Below are 13527 nucleotides of genomic sequence, written 5' to 3'. Positions count from 1 at the left end.
GTTTCACCACATTGAAGGCCAAAATGTATTCAACAGTTAATTCTTTCATAATGAGTTTAGATATAGATCACCACTTATGGTACTTGGCTGAATTGTATTCTATTTTCTCCATTTTCTTTCCACTTTAAAAATATGCACTATTATGCGTTAAATACACTGAAGTTTCTGGTTGAAACTTGACTTGAAGTAAAAAAAAAAGCTCAAGGGTTATGAAGTTTACAAGAAACACTACATGGCAAGAATCAGTTCAATTTAATCACTTATTTGCATGTATTGCTTTTGCACTTTAAGAGAGAAATCGGCAACTGGGCATCCTTGAGTGATGCAACCCAGAGAAATAATGTCTACATGAGAGGATAAATACAGAGCTAGGTTTTCTGGAGTGACTCCACCGCTGACTTCTATCTGGAGAGCTGGAAACTCGTTCTTCAGTTCTCGTGCTGCAACATGAACCTCCTACAAGGGAGAAATGTCATGTTGGACAAGTTTTAGAGTTGCAGTTTAAGTTTTATTCTTGACCATTTGTGTTTTGAAGTGCCCTACCTGTGGCTGAAAGTTGTCCAACATGACAATGTCTGCCCCGGCGCTGGCTGCCTCCCTTCCCTCTGCTGCGGAGCAACACTCGACCTCGATCTTACTGCTAAAGCCGCACACCGACCGCGTCACTTTCACAGCCTGAGAAACAAACAGGATTCTAGGTTTGTGGCCAATATAACCTTATGTTCCCTACACAATGGTAGGAAAGCAACTCAGGATCCCCAAAGAACAGACACTACACATGATTAAAACGAGTAATGGTTTATTCCAATAAAAACAATACTAAAATAAAAGGTTTCAACCACATAACCTTAGCTAGCCTGGTTAGAATAGATTGAAATACGCATATCACATGGTAGAATGTTCAAAAATCCTTCAAGGGGCCTGTGCAATAGAGCTAAAAGAAAATAGTGTTCAAAACAATCTGTAAAAAGTCCTCAATTGTCCCCAGGGGATGAGCCAAATTTGCCAACAAGAACCACCTCTTGATCCACAATGCTCGTCCTGATTACGGAAGTGCTGATTGGTCCGTGGCGCGCTCTTTGCCAGGGGTCTCATTTATAAAGCTTGTACACATAAAATGGGGCCTGAAAATTGCGTACGTCACTTTCCACGTAAAAGTTAGTATCTATTAAAACATGACAGGAAAATACGCGGTCCTCACGGCAACTCTGACTCATGCGTACGCTAATTTTGGAGACGGGAAATTGGCTATGCAGATGGAAAAGTGGTGAGTTGCAGCCAAACAGCTTGATTATCGCTCTCAGACGTTCAATTTCACTCCATAATCAGACTTTAATCATATTTCGACATCATCATAAGCATTCAAAACCGCTGTGCAATACTTGTTTGCGCTGGTGTTGCGTAACTACACGAGCACCCTTCAAATGAATAAAATATCTATAAGCCGTCTAAAATCTGAAATAAAAGTCTGCACATTTCATCTGGGTTTTCTACCATTCAATTTCTCTCCCTGATGACCACCGTAGTGAAATTAATAGATAAACTGGGACAAGGTCTGCGGCAATTACTTTAATTGCTTTAAACAGTCAAATACACTCGTGCGTAAAGTTTCTGGGTCCAAACAGAGAACGCAGAGAAGTTGCTCGCTTAGCCCAGCGTCCGCGTCCCATCAGCATCCTAAACAGCTTTTTGTAGATTTTTTTTTTTTTTTTTGGTCTTTTCTTTTTCTGGGAGGAGACCTATCGGCCTCCTCACGGTCTCCCTCCCTCCTCAGACTGTTGATCTGAACGCACAGCCTCAGAGGAGTTTCAACACGGAGCACGGTGTGAAGCTGTCATCTGGCCTTTAAAACTGCGATCAATTTAACTTTTTAACAAATTATTTTAATGTGTGAAACATATGTGCTTTCACCTCTGATTTACACATTTAATAAACTGTCTGTGAATTTTTTCACAGTTTCTTCGTTTTTTTTTGTTTTTGTTTTTGTCTCCGTGTTTGCCACATCATGATAAAAAACCGATCCGCTGACCCATTTTTATACACGTTAACCTTTATGAGGTGCTTTGCATCGACCATGAATCTGGGCGTGTACAGGGCTGAACCTGAGGCGGAACCAGGTACGCAAACGTTCAGGTGCAGCTGTGATCTACAAAGGGAAATTGCTTGCTGGTGAGCGTGCGCATGGTTTTATCAATCAGAATACTTTTTGGCCTACGTACACTTTTAGTATGGATTCCACGCGTAGTTTTACTAACAAGACCCCAGATCCGGGCCGGTCCAGTTCCTTTGCCAGGGAAAGCTGCGAAGAAAAGGAGAAGGCAGTAGTATCCCGCACCCAAAAGCACAATTCAATAGGACGCATAGGTGTGAGCATTGCTGCAACCGCTTCTCATAATGGGTCGAATGGGCAGATTCCTTACAAGCGCGTCAAACGCTGGGCTTTTTGTCTACCTCCAGGGCGCAGTCCCTGGAGGTGTGAATTCCTCTTGACCCGGTGATTCTGGGCAGAGTGCGCGCTTCCTCCGCCTCAGCTCATTTTTGCCTGGTGACAAATAGGTGTCCACAACACACCTGTGTATAAGCAGCAGATTGCCGCTCTGCAGCCCGCCCTCTGACCCTACGACCAGATTAACTGAGTTCAAAAACATTTTTTGTTTTTGAATTAATTTATAGAGGGAAACAAAACTAAAATGCAGAAAAGTGAACACAAAGCATGCAAAATAAACGCAACAAAAAATATTTACAACCATTTCCCACGTTGCCAAATCAGCCTTTGGTGAAGTATCAGAAGGAAAGCTGAACTCAAGACGTCTGTCAGCCGGTGCTCAATCTGTATTTCCCTCTGCTTCCTACTGTGCAAAACCAAACATTTCAACATATGATCATAGTCACATTGTGATGGTGTCAGGTGCATGGCTTGAGCTCCAGGCTATTGCAACATTTTGAAAAACTGGGTTGCGTGGATGTCACTTAGAAATGTCAGAGAAGGCCTTGGGTTAAAGAATGATATTATCAAGTGCTGCTAATGAGCTAAAAATGTCCAACTATATGTTTTTCTCTGTATTTTTAATTCACATTTGTTTATTGGTGGTGTGTATAGTTGAATCCAATGCGACAGCAGAGAAATCCCTGAGCTGTATGTGAGAACATTGCATTGGTTTCCAGATAATGTGACAGCAAAAAATATGTGTATTAAAACGGGCTGGGAGGAGGGACATGTTCATCACTGCACAAAAAGACGATCCAAAGCCTTTTAGAATGGAACATGAAGAGCGAGGTGCAGAAATTGCATGTGGAAAGCATTGCTTTAAAGAAATATAGAGATAAAAGAACAAAGATATGTTTCCTGATAAATGTTAAAAGCTAATAGTGCTCAGCAAGTGGACAAAATGTTTCTATTGGAAATGTCTTTAATTTATCTGTTGCCCCTGACTCTTCACGGAGAAGATTGAAATGAGAGGAGTCATAAAAGAGGTGTAAAGAACACACTTTTTTCCTGAATATGACTCAACTAGCCTCATGAACTGAAGAGGTGCCCTGCTGGTTGATCTGCAAATTTATTTAGATCATAGTTTTCACTGTTTATGCATGTGACCAACAAAAGTTTTACAATTGTTGTGGCCCAGAAATGTTTGTACCTTTATAGCTCGAGCTAGCTAAATAAGCTAATTATAGCTTTAGCTGTCTGGAATTAGAATTACTTAATATTTAATCATCATTAACCAAAATTACCAGAAGCATCTGTATGTTCAAAGTTGTGGAAGAAGTTCAGATTTGTCTAGCCCTATTAACTATAAATAATTACAATTCATAACCACAATTGGCAGTTAATAATTATTAACCAAATCACCATACGATGTAACTTCTCGACTGTTCACTTGAAAAGGGATAATTCGAGCACTAACCTTCGGCCAGAAAATCTAAATAAGCACCAACAAGTATTTCTTCATCTATGAGAGCTTAAACCAAATCAACCCAATACGATTAAAACTATTTGAATCACAAACTCCAATAACTAAGTACATCACATCTAATAATCAAAGGAAAATACAAAACGATCAATTAAGAACCAGCGAGTAACTGAAAAATTATACGTTTATTCCTCCCCGATCTCGACAACTAAACAGGTAATTGAGGCTGCACAGAGGGATTTGAATGGCAACCCTGATTAGCAGGAATAATCGGAGGTCAACACCTACAACTTATGTGAAGTAAAGCTTTTGGATCAACTTGAGTGTGTAAGCAGAAGTGGAACACGCGATGATTAATGTTTCTGATCGATGCTGGGGCAGCAGTTGTCACTGGCAGTGGAGGAGGGAGAGGAATGTAACATGGCTGTAGTTTCTTAGCCTAAAGTAAGCGCCCCAGACAAAGAACCATAAAACAGGACACCATGTGGTAAATATCAGGATGTAAAAGAGAGGAAGAGAAAGGAATGGTCAGCTTTGCAGGCCACAGACTCAACTACGGGACTACTTCAGAAACATTCAAAACGTCTAAAATCAGTCTGCTGGCTGACTTATGGTTACCATGAGTCATTACTTATGGCAATGGGTTACCATAAACAAACCACAGTAATGATCACATTCACAAACTTTGCATGTCTGAGGACACAATTCAAAATTTAAAGCACACAGGCAGTTCTGGACCATTAGACGTCTAAAATCTACTTGTTTGGGGAGTGGTGGCCTAGTGGTTAGAGCAGCACGTTTGCACTCAGAGAAGGATGCAAGTACCCGGTTCAATCCCAACAGCCTGCACTCTGGGTCCCTGAGCAAGACCCTTAACCCCCGATTGCTACCCGGGCGCCGCACAGTGGCAGCCCACTGCTCCTCAAGGGGATGGGATAAATGCAGAGGTGAATTTCTCCATTGTGAGATGAATAAAGTATCTATTATTATTATTATTATTATTATTACTACTTTATCCTGCCCACGCTTGGAAGAAAAGTAAGAAAATAAAAGATTGGTTGTTTCCTCTGGAAAATCTCTGTTAGATTTTCTGCCACCAGGATCCATCGATCATTGACCTGAAAGAGAGTTGGAAATCAGCTGGTTCCATGCAGCTGAATTTCAAAGCTGCGGTCAGCTTTTCTTTTCGAAGGGATGGAGCAGGTGAAGAGTTTCTCAGAACCATGTTATTTGTGCCCTCAGAGTTACGCTAACCTGACTCTTGACGTAAATCCACTTGGTGAGAGTCAGGTTAGAGTAACACACGACCGCGTCACAGAGTAAAAGGAGTAATAACTTGCATCCGCTCTTTTTTTATAGCATGAGGGGAGCTAAGACTGCTGGGAGATGTAGGCACAGCCTGGGAAAAGGGGCTGCAAAGCTTGCTGGGACATGTAGTTACAAATGTTTCTTTATACATAGAGCCAACTTTGGAAAGCATTGAAAACTGTATGGTTTAAAGATGAACCGAGTGGATACTTTATATTCTACTGCACCACTTACAAACACACACTTAATTATGCTTACTCATTATTAAACAGAATTGTCATAGCAAACAAATTCAAATATTTTTATAATAAAAAGTAGATGGCTCACACAACCCCCTATCTGAAGGCTTCCATATAGACCGCTACTGAATGATTTAAATGTGAAAACAAAGAACTGCATGACTTTTAGCACAGATTGACAGCAGTGGATCTGAAGAGAGATTGGTTCTACAATTTGATTAAAACGCTCAGTTTCTGATGTCTCTGAGCGGTGTAGCTTTCTAACAATAAGAGTTTGTTTATCTTCTTCAAAGGGCTTTGCTTCTCAGATTTCTGAGTTTCATGTTCTACTTTAGAAGAGTTCTCTTAGCAACAAGAGGGTGAATGAAAGGTGAATCTGGCGCTTTTGACCTGTATGGGTGTGTTCTCAAAATCTACTGCTGGTCTAATGTCCTCATCTGGCATCATTGACTAAGACAAAGACGTTCACTGTGGGTTTAATTGATTGTTTTTATTTCTTCATTGTAAATTTATACTTATTTTATCGTGCAGTTTCAATCTTCTTGTGAAGTTGTTGTAAAATGAAATAAATTATACTGTGTTGATCAAGCTATGAGGATAAAACAATGTATCAAAATTACCAATTGTTCAATTCAATTCAGAAATACTTTATTTATCCCAAAGGGAAATTAAATGTTGATGTAACTCATTTTGTCAAAGAGTTATTATAGACGGTGATGGCAGTGAGCAGGAAAGGTCTGCTTTGTCCAGATGACAGTGGGTTTGTTAAAGAAGAAGGTTTATGATGCCGTCTTCAACTCCAACTCCACGGCAATAAGCAAACGGCAGGGGGTCCTGATATGTGTCTCGTTTTCTCTGGTAGAGCAGCTGGGAAACTGTTGAAACATTGGGAGTGTAGCAGAGAATGAGGCGTGATTATAATCACCAGATATTGCCACAAAAGCATCGGGGTGTTGTGTCTGCATCCTGACAACAACGGAACTGATGACATCACAGATCTTGTCGGCAACAGCTGAGGGTGGAATGTAAACAACCACCAAACAACACTGGTGGACTCTCATGGCAAATAATATGGACAAAAACTTACTGCCAACAGCTCAATATCTGGACTGCAGAAACGACATTTCACAGTAACGTGTGCTGGGTGACGCCATCTGTTGTTAACAAGCACTGCCAATACACCTTTCCTTTTCTTGCTTATCTTTAAATCTCTGTCTGCTCGTATAGTCAGGAGACGTTGGAGTTGGGGATATGATCCCTCAGCCATGTCTCAGTAAAACACATAATACTGCATTCCCGATGCTGTTGCTGAGTCCTTCTCAGGGCTCGAAATACATCCAACTTTTTAGCTAATGATCTCATGGTGCCTATGATGATGGATGGTAGAGATGATTTGAACTTCCTGCTTCTCTCTCTGTCCTCTTTGCTCCTGCTCTTCAACCATGACACCTCTTTTTCAACTCCTGTGGGATTTCTGGCTTCAGTTGTGTATTATTTTTGCGACGTTAATCAACCGTTCCCTGTTGTAAACCACCCTGCTGTTATGGTTACATATCATAACAAAAGAGTAAAATATAGAAAAGTCCATCCATCCATTTTCTACACGCTGGAATGGAAATGGAATATAAAAAAGTATTTGGAAAAATCAATCCAACTGCACAGCATCCAATACAAAAAGAAATGGTTGTCAAGAAAAGCTATTTTTTCCAACAACAGCCAGAATGAAATTTTGAAAAAAAGAAAAGATCAGAGTTACAGAGCTACTAGAACGTGCTGCCATCCTGGGCGGCGCAAATCTAGAATATCTTTCAAAGAGGAAATTAAATTCAGGATTCCATGCTATAAGTGAGATTCCTTCAAGAAAAGCCAACACAGTCACCTTTTTAAACAACCTAAAACAATATTATGGAGATTAATCCAGGAAGGGTTATAAAGGCTTTTCCAAACAATTTGAACTCATTCTAAATGAAGTGAAATTATTTACATGTGATATATATATATATATATATATATATATATATATATATATATATATATATATCAATATAACAAGTCTTCATGAGTTGATGTCCTTTACCATCCAGTGTCCACAATAAATTCAAACATCCCAAGAGCTCCACCTGGGAATTTACAGGCCTTACTTCGCTTGGTAATTGTTCATGTTAACGATAGAAAACTGAAAAACAGAACAAGTTTTTTTCTTAATGGACATGCTCTTCTCTTTAAAAAGGAGAGTGGCAGCCCAAATTTTGTTAGCAAAGCGCCATCTGAATGAACCTCAAAGCTTCTGCAACAATGTCCTTTGGACAGATGACACCAAAGTAGAGATGTTCGGTCGTAATGGGAAACCAAACATTGTCTACAAGCGCACAAAACCTCATACCAACTGTCAAGCATGGTGATAGAGGTGTGATATGGGCTTTGTGCAACCACAGAACCTGGCCACATTCTTGTAATTGTGTTTACCGTCAGATCATCTAAATGCAAATATGTTCTAGAGGGAAATGTGGGCCATCTGATTGATTGGTTAATTTATTGTTTTTTAAAGCGCTGTGAAACATCTAAATAAATAGAACCAAAGCGCATGTATGCGCATGTTGCACATGCATCTGCCCAAAAGCCGAAACTGGTCCCAAACTGGATGAATCAACGGGCCGATTGCAAACGCAGCTGAAAATGTGGAACACAGTGACTGACAGAAAAAAATAATCAGGGTGGTGGAATGGCCCAGTCAAAGTTCAGACCTCAATCTAAATAAAATCCTCAAGACTGAAGTTTGAGAATCACTGTCCACAGACCCCAGTGAAGTGACAACCTTGAAAAGAATAGTGAGCCATAATTCCTCTGCAACGCTGTAAAAAGACTGACAGGTCCTGCAGAGAATGACTGTTCCAAACATTGATGCTTAGTTTTTCCAATGTCTGTATGTAAAGTAAGGGTACTTTATAGTATCATTATTATCAGATTGCCATTTTCACCACATGTGTATCTCAGATGGAGAGTGTCTTACTGTGGCAGACATGCACTAGATGAAATAACTACAATTTATTGTTAAACAGGTCTCTGGGCACTGTGTGGTGCATTGGGTAGAACAGGAAGGCCGTGTACAGAGGCCAGTCTTTAATGAAGTTGTCCTGGGTTAAATTCCTGGTCTGGGTGATTTACTGCAAATCTTCCCCTTCTCTCTCTCTCTCTTTACCCCTTTTCCTGTCCTCTAAAACGTCAAAGACCACTAGTGCCACAGAAAGGCTTTTAGAAAACTACAGGTTGGTCTAGAAAATTAGATATCTAGTCTCCATAGGACTCACCAAATTTTTAGAAATTTTAGACTGCTTGGTTTCAAGACAACGATTCGTCTTTTGTAAACGTTTCAGTTTTTAGTTACCTTTAAAATCCTTTTAAAGTAATTTAATATTTTTTTGGTGTGTTGTTGCTATAAAAACAAAAAAACATGCTGCGTAGTCTGCAGTTGACCAGAATCCATTATGTGTATTTGTGCCATCTGTTGTCTTCTGATCATATGACCATCAGATCTCTGTGGGTTGATTTTTGAACAATTGTAAGTGAATGCCTGGTGCAGCCGCCCACCTCTCTGATGCTCCCTGATGCCCAGACGTGGTTGTCCTTCAGCATCACCATCCCACTCAGGTCCTGCCTGTGCATGGATGTGCCGCCCACCAACATGGCGTACTTCTCCACCAGCCTAAAACCCGGAGTGGTCTTACGGGTGCCAGCCACCTCTCCATGCCAGCCCGCAGACTTTGCCATCAACTTGAGCTGAGAGCAGCGGGTGGCGATCCCAGAGGCGCGACTCAGGCAGTTCAGAGCAGGACGCTCCCCAAGGAGGAGGCATCTGGCTGGGCCTCTCACCACAGCAGTCAGGGTGACGGCATCTGGACCTGTAGATGTTACATAAAATGGAGAGATGGTGATACTATGTGTTTCACTGAATTAACGTTGAACCCATTTCTTTCCTGTTTAAATATGGCATATTAGCATCACAAAATATTTGTCTTTTTAATTAAACTCATTCTGTCTGAAATTTTAAATTATTTGTATTGGTAGATTACAATAAATGGTACCTCCTACACATGCTTACATGGTAAGAATTTCGAGGTTTGTGAAAAAAAACAATTAAGCATAATTATAAAACTTCTAAATCAAAAGTATAATAATTGAAAGCTAATAATAATTGTACAGGCTGACAGAAATAGTCCTAAATTCATGTGAGGCATGACCAGACGCATATCTCATACTTTTTTCTTCAAGTAAATGATAATTCTTAACCCAGTTTTCAATAGTTGATGAAAAATTTTTTTGTCTTATGTAAAGCAGAAGGTCAACAGCACAAATTGTACCACTTAAGGATGCGAATAAAACTTTTTAATTATAACTTTATTTGCCATTGCAACTTTGTACATTGCAATTAAATTTGTCCTTTTCAGACTCAGTGAGCTGCGAGTGTACGCAAGACCCTGGAGCTAAGGGTCTTGCTCTGTGGGATTCGAACTTGCAATCTTCCCAGGACACAAGTGATCAACCACTAGACCACCACCCCTCCAGGTAGTAAAATTTAGTACTGGCCGTTGAGTCTTATGGACATCAGAATAAATAAATTTATGTTAGAATATAAATCCAGTAAGTTTACGTATAATGGAGAGATAAACATATCCATGGTTTTGTTAGTTGTGAACACACAAATGACTGCAGGGGAATAAAATTTAAAGCCAGTGGTTAGAACAAGTATCACTGGAGTTGATATTAACTTTGTTAAATAACACCATCTTGACACACATTGTTGAACAGTAGGACTTGGACTTTTTGATTAAATGGTGTTATGCCCAAAAACAAAAACCACAAAACTAAGTTTCAAAATGGAAAAAAAAAAAAAAAATAACAAGAAAACCTCTAAAGTTGCACTTCTGTTTGGCAAGCCAAGACATATTTCACCTGAGCTGACCTCAGAATGTATCATGGCTGCTATGCATGATGATTTCTGATGATTTGTACCCGTTTAAAAATTTTAGATAATGGCACCATGCGATACTTTGAGTTAACAAAGTTTCTGCAGTGTTTGGAAATACAATATACAGACTGTTAAATGGCTTTTTGTTTGCATCACTAACACTAGGTAGCCTGAGCAAACAAGTTAGAAAATCTCACTCCTTTCTGATCTTAAAGGGGACATACCCTGCAAAATCCACTTTTATAGCCCTTAAATGCATTTTGTTGTGTACTTGAGGTTGTCTTTATATATTGTTTTTGGGTCATATTTTTCCAGCCGTTTAGTTTTCTCTGTTTTCTAAACAATCAAGTCACAGTATTTGCTGCAGAAATAAGTTTGTGGACTGCCAGTGTAACAGTCTCACAAATCCAACATTTTTATTTCTCCGAGCAACTTTGTAATCCAAGTTGCAGGATGTTGAACCTAAGTGGTTAAGTCATTGTTTGTTCATTACCCTGTCCCTTTATGTCTAAATCCTTTAGATATAAAGAGATCACACCATAACGAGTTGCTCTCAGATCCGACTCAGAACAGGGTTAAAAAGGGGGAACACGGGTGTACATTAACATTAAGGGAATCAGACCAAAGAATTGCAGGTCCACTTTATATAGACCACAACTGAATGATTTAAATGTGAAAACAAAGAACTGAAAAGCATTGTGTGTTCCCTTTAAAACTGAAAGATGGTTAATTTGGGTTTTATATCATTTCCAGATCCAAGTTTCGACCTCAGGAGTAAAATAAACCTTGCATAAACAGCTACCAGCACTTGTTCCTGGTTCACTGGTTTCCACTTCTTCACTACTTTATTTACTTTACTTACTTTATTACTTTGTTTGTATTTACCCCACAAACAAATAATACCACAAATTAACACTGAGGTGTAAAGTCAGCATGACTTTTGGCACAGATTGACAGCAGTGGATCTGAAGAGAGTTTGGTTCTGCATTTATGAGGGAAGTCTTACAATTCGATTAAAATGCTCAGCAGCACAAACAGTTCTATTTGTAGCCATCAGATTTCCTTGACTATTCACGTGGTTCTGGTAAATCTTATGATGTACAGAGGTTCTGGTGGGAAGGAACAAGACATTTTCCAGTAGTATTTTTTTGTCTCAGACGAGCGAAACAATTATTTACACTCACTTTCACACCTAGTTGAAATTGTAGATCCACTATTTATCCTAACAATCATGTTTTTTTGGGCTGTAGGAGGAATCGGGCACACCCAAAGAAAGCCTTTGCATGCAGAAATTAAACATTCTATTCATATTTTAATATGGATATTCTTGTGTCAGTAATAAAAAAAATAAATAACAATAATTAATAAAGACTATTTTAAGAAGCTTGTCATAATTTTGTTATTTTCAATATATATTTTGATATCTTTGTACAGTGTGTGTAACATCATTTGGCTAGGGAAGGTTGGACTAAAGAAAAAAACCAGAGACACATAACAGGGTGTATAAAAATAGTATGCTTACCAATCACCGCTCCTTCCTGGTAAATCCAGTCCACGGTGCAGCCCACCTCAGCGAACACTGCTGTGAAGAAAGGGCTCCCTGCCAGCACGGTGTGGGGAGTTTTACACAACAACTTAGCCTCCAATTCCTCTGATCCCACGCAAACCCCCGCCGGGTCAAAGTTTGGGGTGTCCTCTGCCAGCCACTCACGTGCGAGCCGGGTCAGGGTGTGAGGTGGGATCGAATGGGCGACTAGTGTTTTCGCTCCAGACATGCTTTAAACCTGCATGTAAAGTAAGGTATGTTTGAATTCTTTCATTTCTTCATAGAAATAGGAACCAAAAGGAGGTCACACATTTTCAATCTGAAGTGCTCTACTGTCTCACTGTAAGATTTGGAATAAACTGACCCGTTGTCTCACGTTTGTCTACTGATTTCTATTTGCATTCCAAAGCAGCACCAAGTGCAAGCACACTAAATTACACAAATATAGGATAAAAAGGCTGAAGTAGTGTTACATAAGTCTCATAAGGTCCCTTTAGATCTTAACTCAACTTCTATGCAAAAAAAGCACTTTACTTTGCTCAGTCAGAGACACAAAGTTAGCTCTGTTGCGCTGCATGTTATTCTCCCAATCTCCAAACCAGAACACAAAGGAATATAACTCAGTATCTCAGGCTGGGAATGCAACAGCACGATAAATGCTAATGAGATGCATACTTACTTGTCTCAGTGCCTCTCTGTGTCTGTGGGTCGCAGGCTGCAGAGGGACAGAAGTGAGCACACATAGCCCCAGGAAAAGTGTGGCGTGGAATTTGACCCTGTGTCGATGTTGGAATGTTTACAGGCTCACTCAGCGGTCACACCATAGGATTAACATTGATTGTTTGTATTGATTAACATGCCTCTGAATCCACTTTTCATGCACAGATAATTCATTTTAATACCACACAATTAGGATTGAAGTTTACTGTACCCCACTGAGTTTTGTTTACATTTCCAAAAAAAAGAAAAAAAAAAGAAAGTAGAATCATTTACAGAAACTTTTACAAGATAAGATTTAGACAAAAACTGTCTAACTTGGTTCGGTTAATTGCACTTGTATCAAATATGCCCCGTTGTTACGTCCACCAGGCTCGTTTGGTGGGATAACATTACAATGAGACCACACAAGGATTTTCTGGTTAAATTAAAACAGAATTTTATTAAATTATACTAAAGAAATAAAAGCCCAAAGAGAGAATAACTGAAATAAGAAACCATAAATAACCAGAAATAAGCAAATGCAAAACAAACCTAACAAAACCCAACCATAAGACAAGCTACAAACCAAACTGGGATCTGAGGAGGGAAGAGAGCCTCTCCTCTGCTGCAAGCATAGCAGCTTTAAAGCAGCAGCGCATTAATCAGGGAAATGCATCCCACCTGCAGAAGGCCTGTTTCTCTAACCCGACAAGGAAAATAAGGTAGAGACCCACTGCAGCCATAACACCTCCCCCCTTAAAACAGAGGATCCTAACTAGGACCTCTGTAACCATTTTCCTTGTTATGCTTGGTCCATCAGCATCTGAAATCAAAGGAGCAGAAGGAGTCACCAGAAGG

The 13527-nt window shown here is 39.7% G+C and overlaps 1 protein-coding gene across 1 annotated transcript; it reads right to left on the bottom strand.

Moving 5' to 3' along the window:
• Window positions 1-236: 236 nt before the first annotated feature.
• LOC105921323 (nicotinate-nucleotide pyrophosphorylase [carboxylating]) lies at window positions 237-13283 on the bottom strand. Its single transcript, XM_036137090.1, has 6 exons — window positions 13222-13283; window positions 12650-12746; window positions 11947-12208; window positions 9047-9357; window positions 544-675; window positions 237-456 (listed from the first exon to the last, which is right to left on the bottom strand). Exons 3-6 carry the CDS (start codon window positions 12197-12199, stop codon window positions 253-255), a joined length of 900 nt encoding a protein of 299 aa, XP_035992983.1. The 5' UTR covers window positions 12200-12208; window positions 12650-12746; window positions 13222-13283; the 3' UTR covers window positions 237-252.
• Window positions 13284-13527: the final 244 nt, after the last annotated feature.

The sequence above is a fragment of the Fundulus heteroclitus genome, chromosome 5 (genome assembly GCF_011125445.2).
Source record: "Fundulus heteroclitus isolate FHET01 chromosome 5, MU-UCD_Fhet_4.1, whole genome shotgun sequence".
Taxonomy (NCBI): Eukaryota; Metazoa; Chordata; class Actinopteri; order Cyprinodontiformes; family Fundulidae; genus Fundulus; species Fundulus heteroclitus.
The sequence above is the reverse complement of the archived record's forward strand: the minus strand, read 5'-3'. Positions and strand labels throughout refer to the sequence as shown.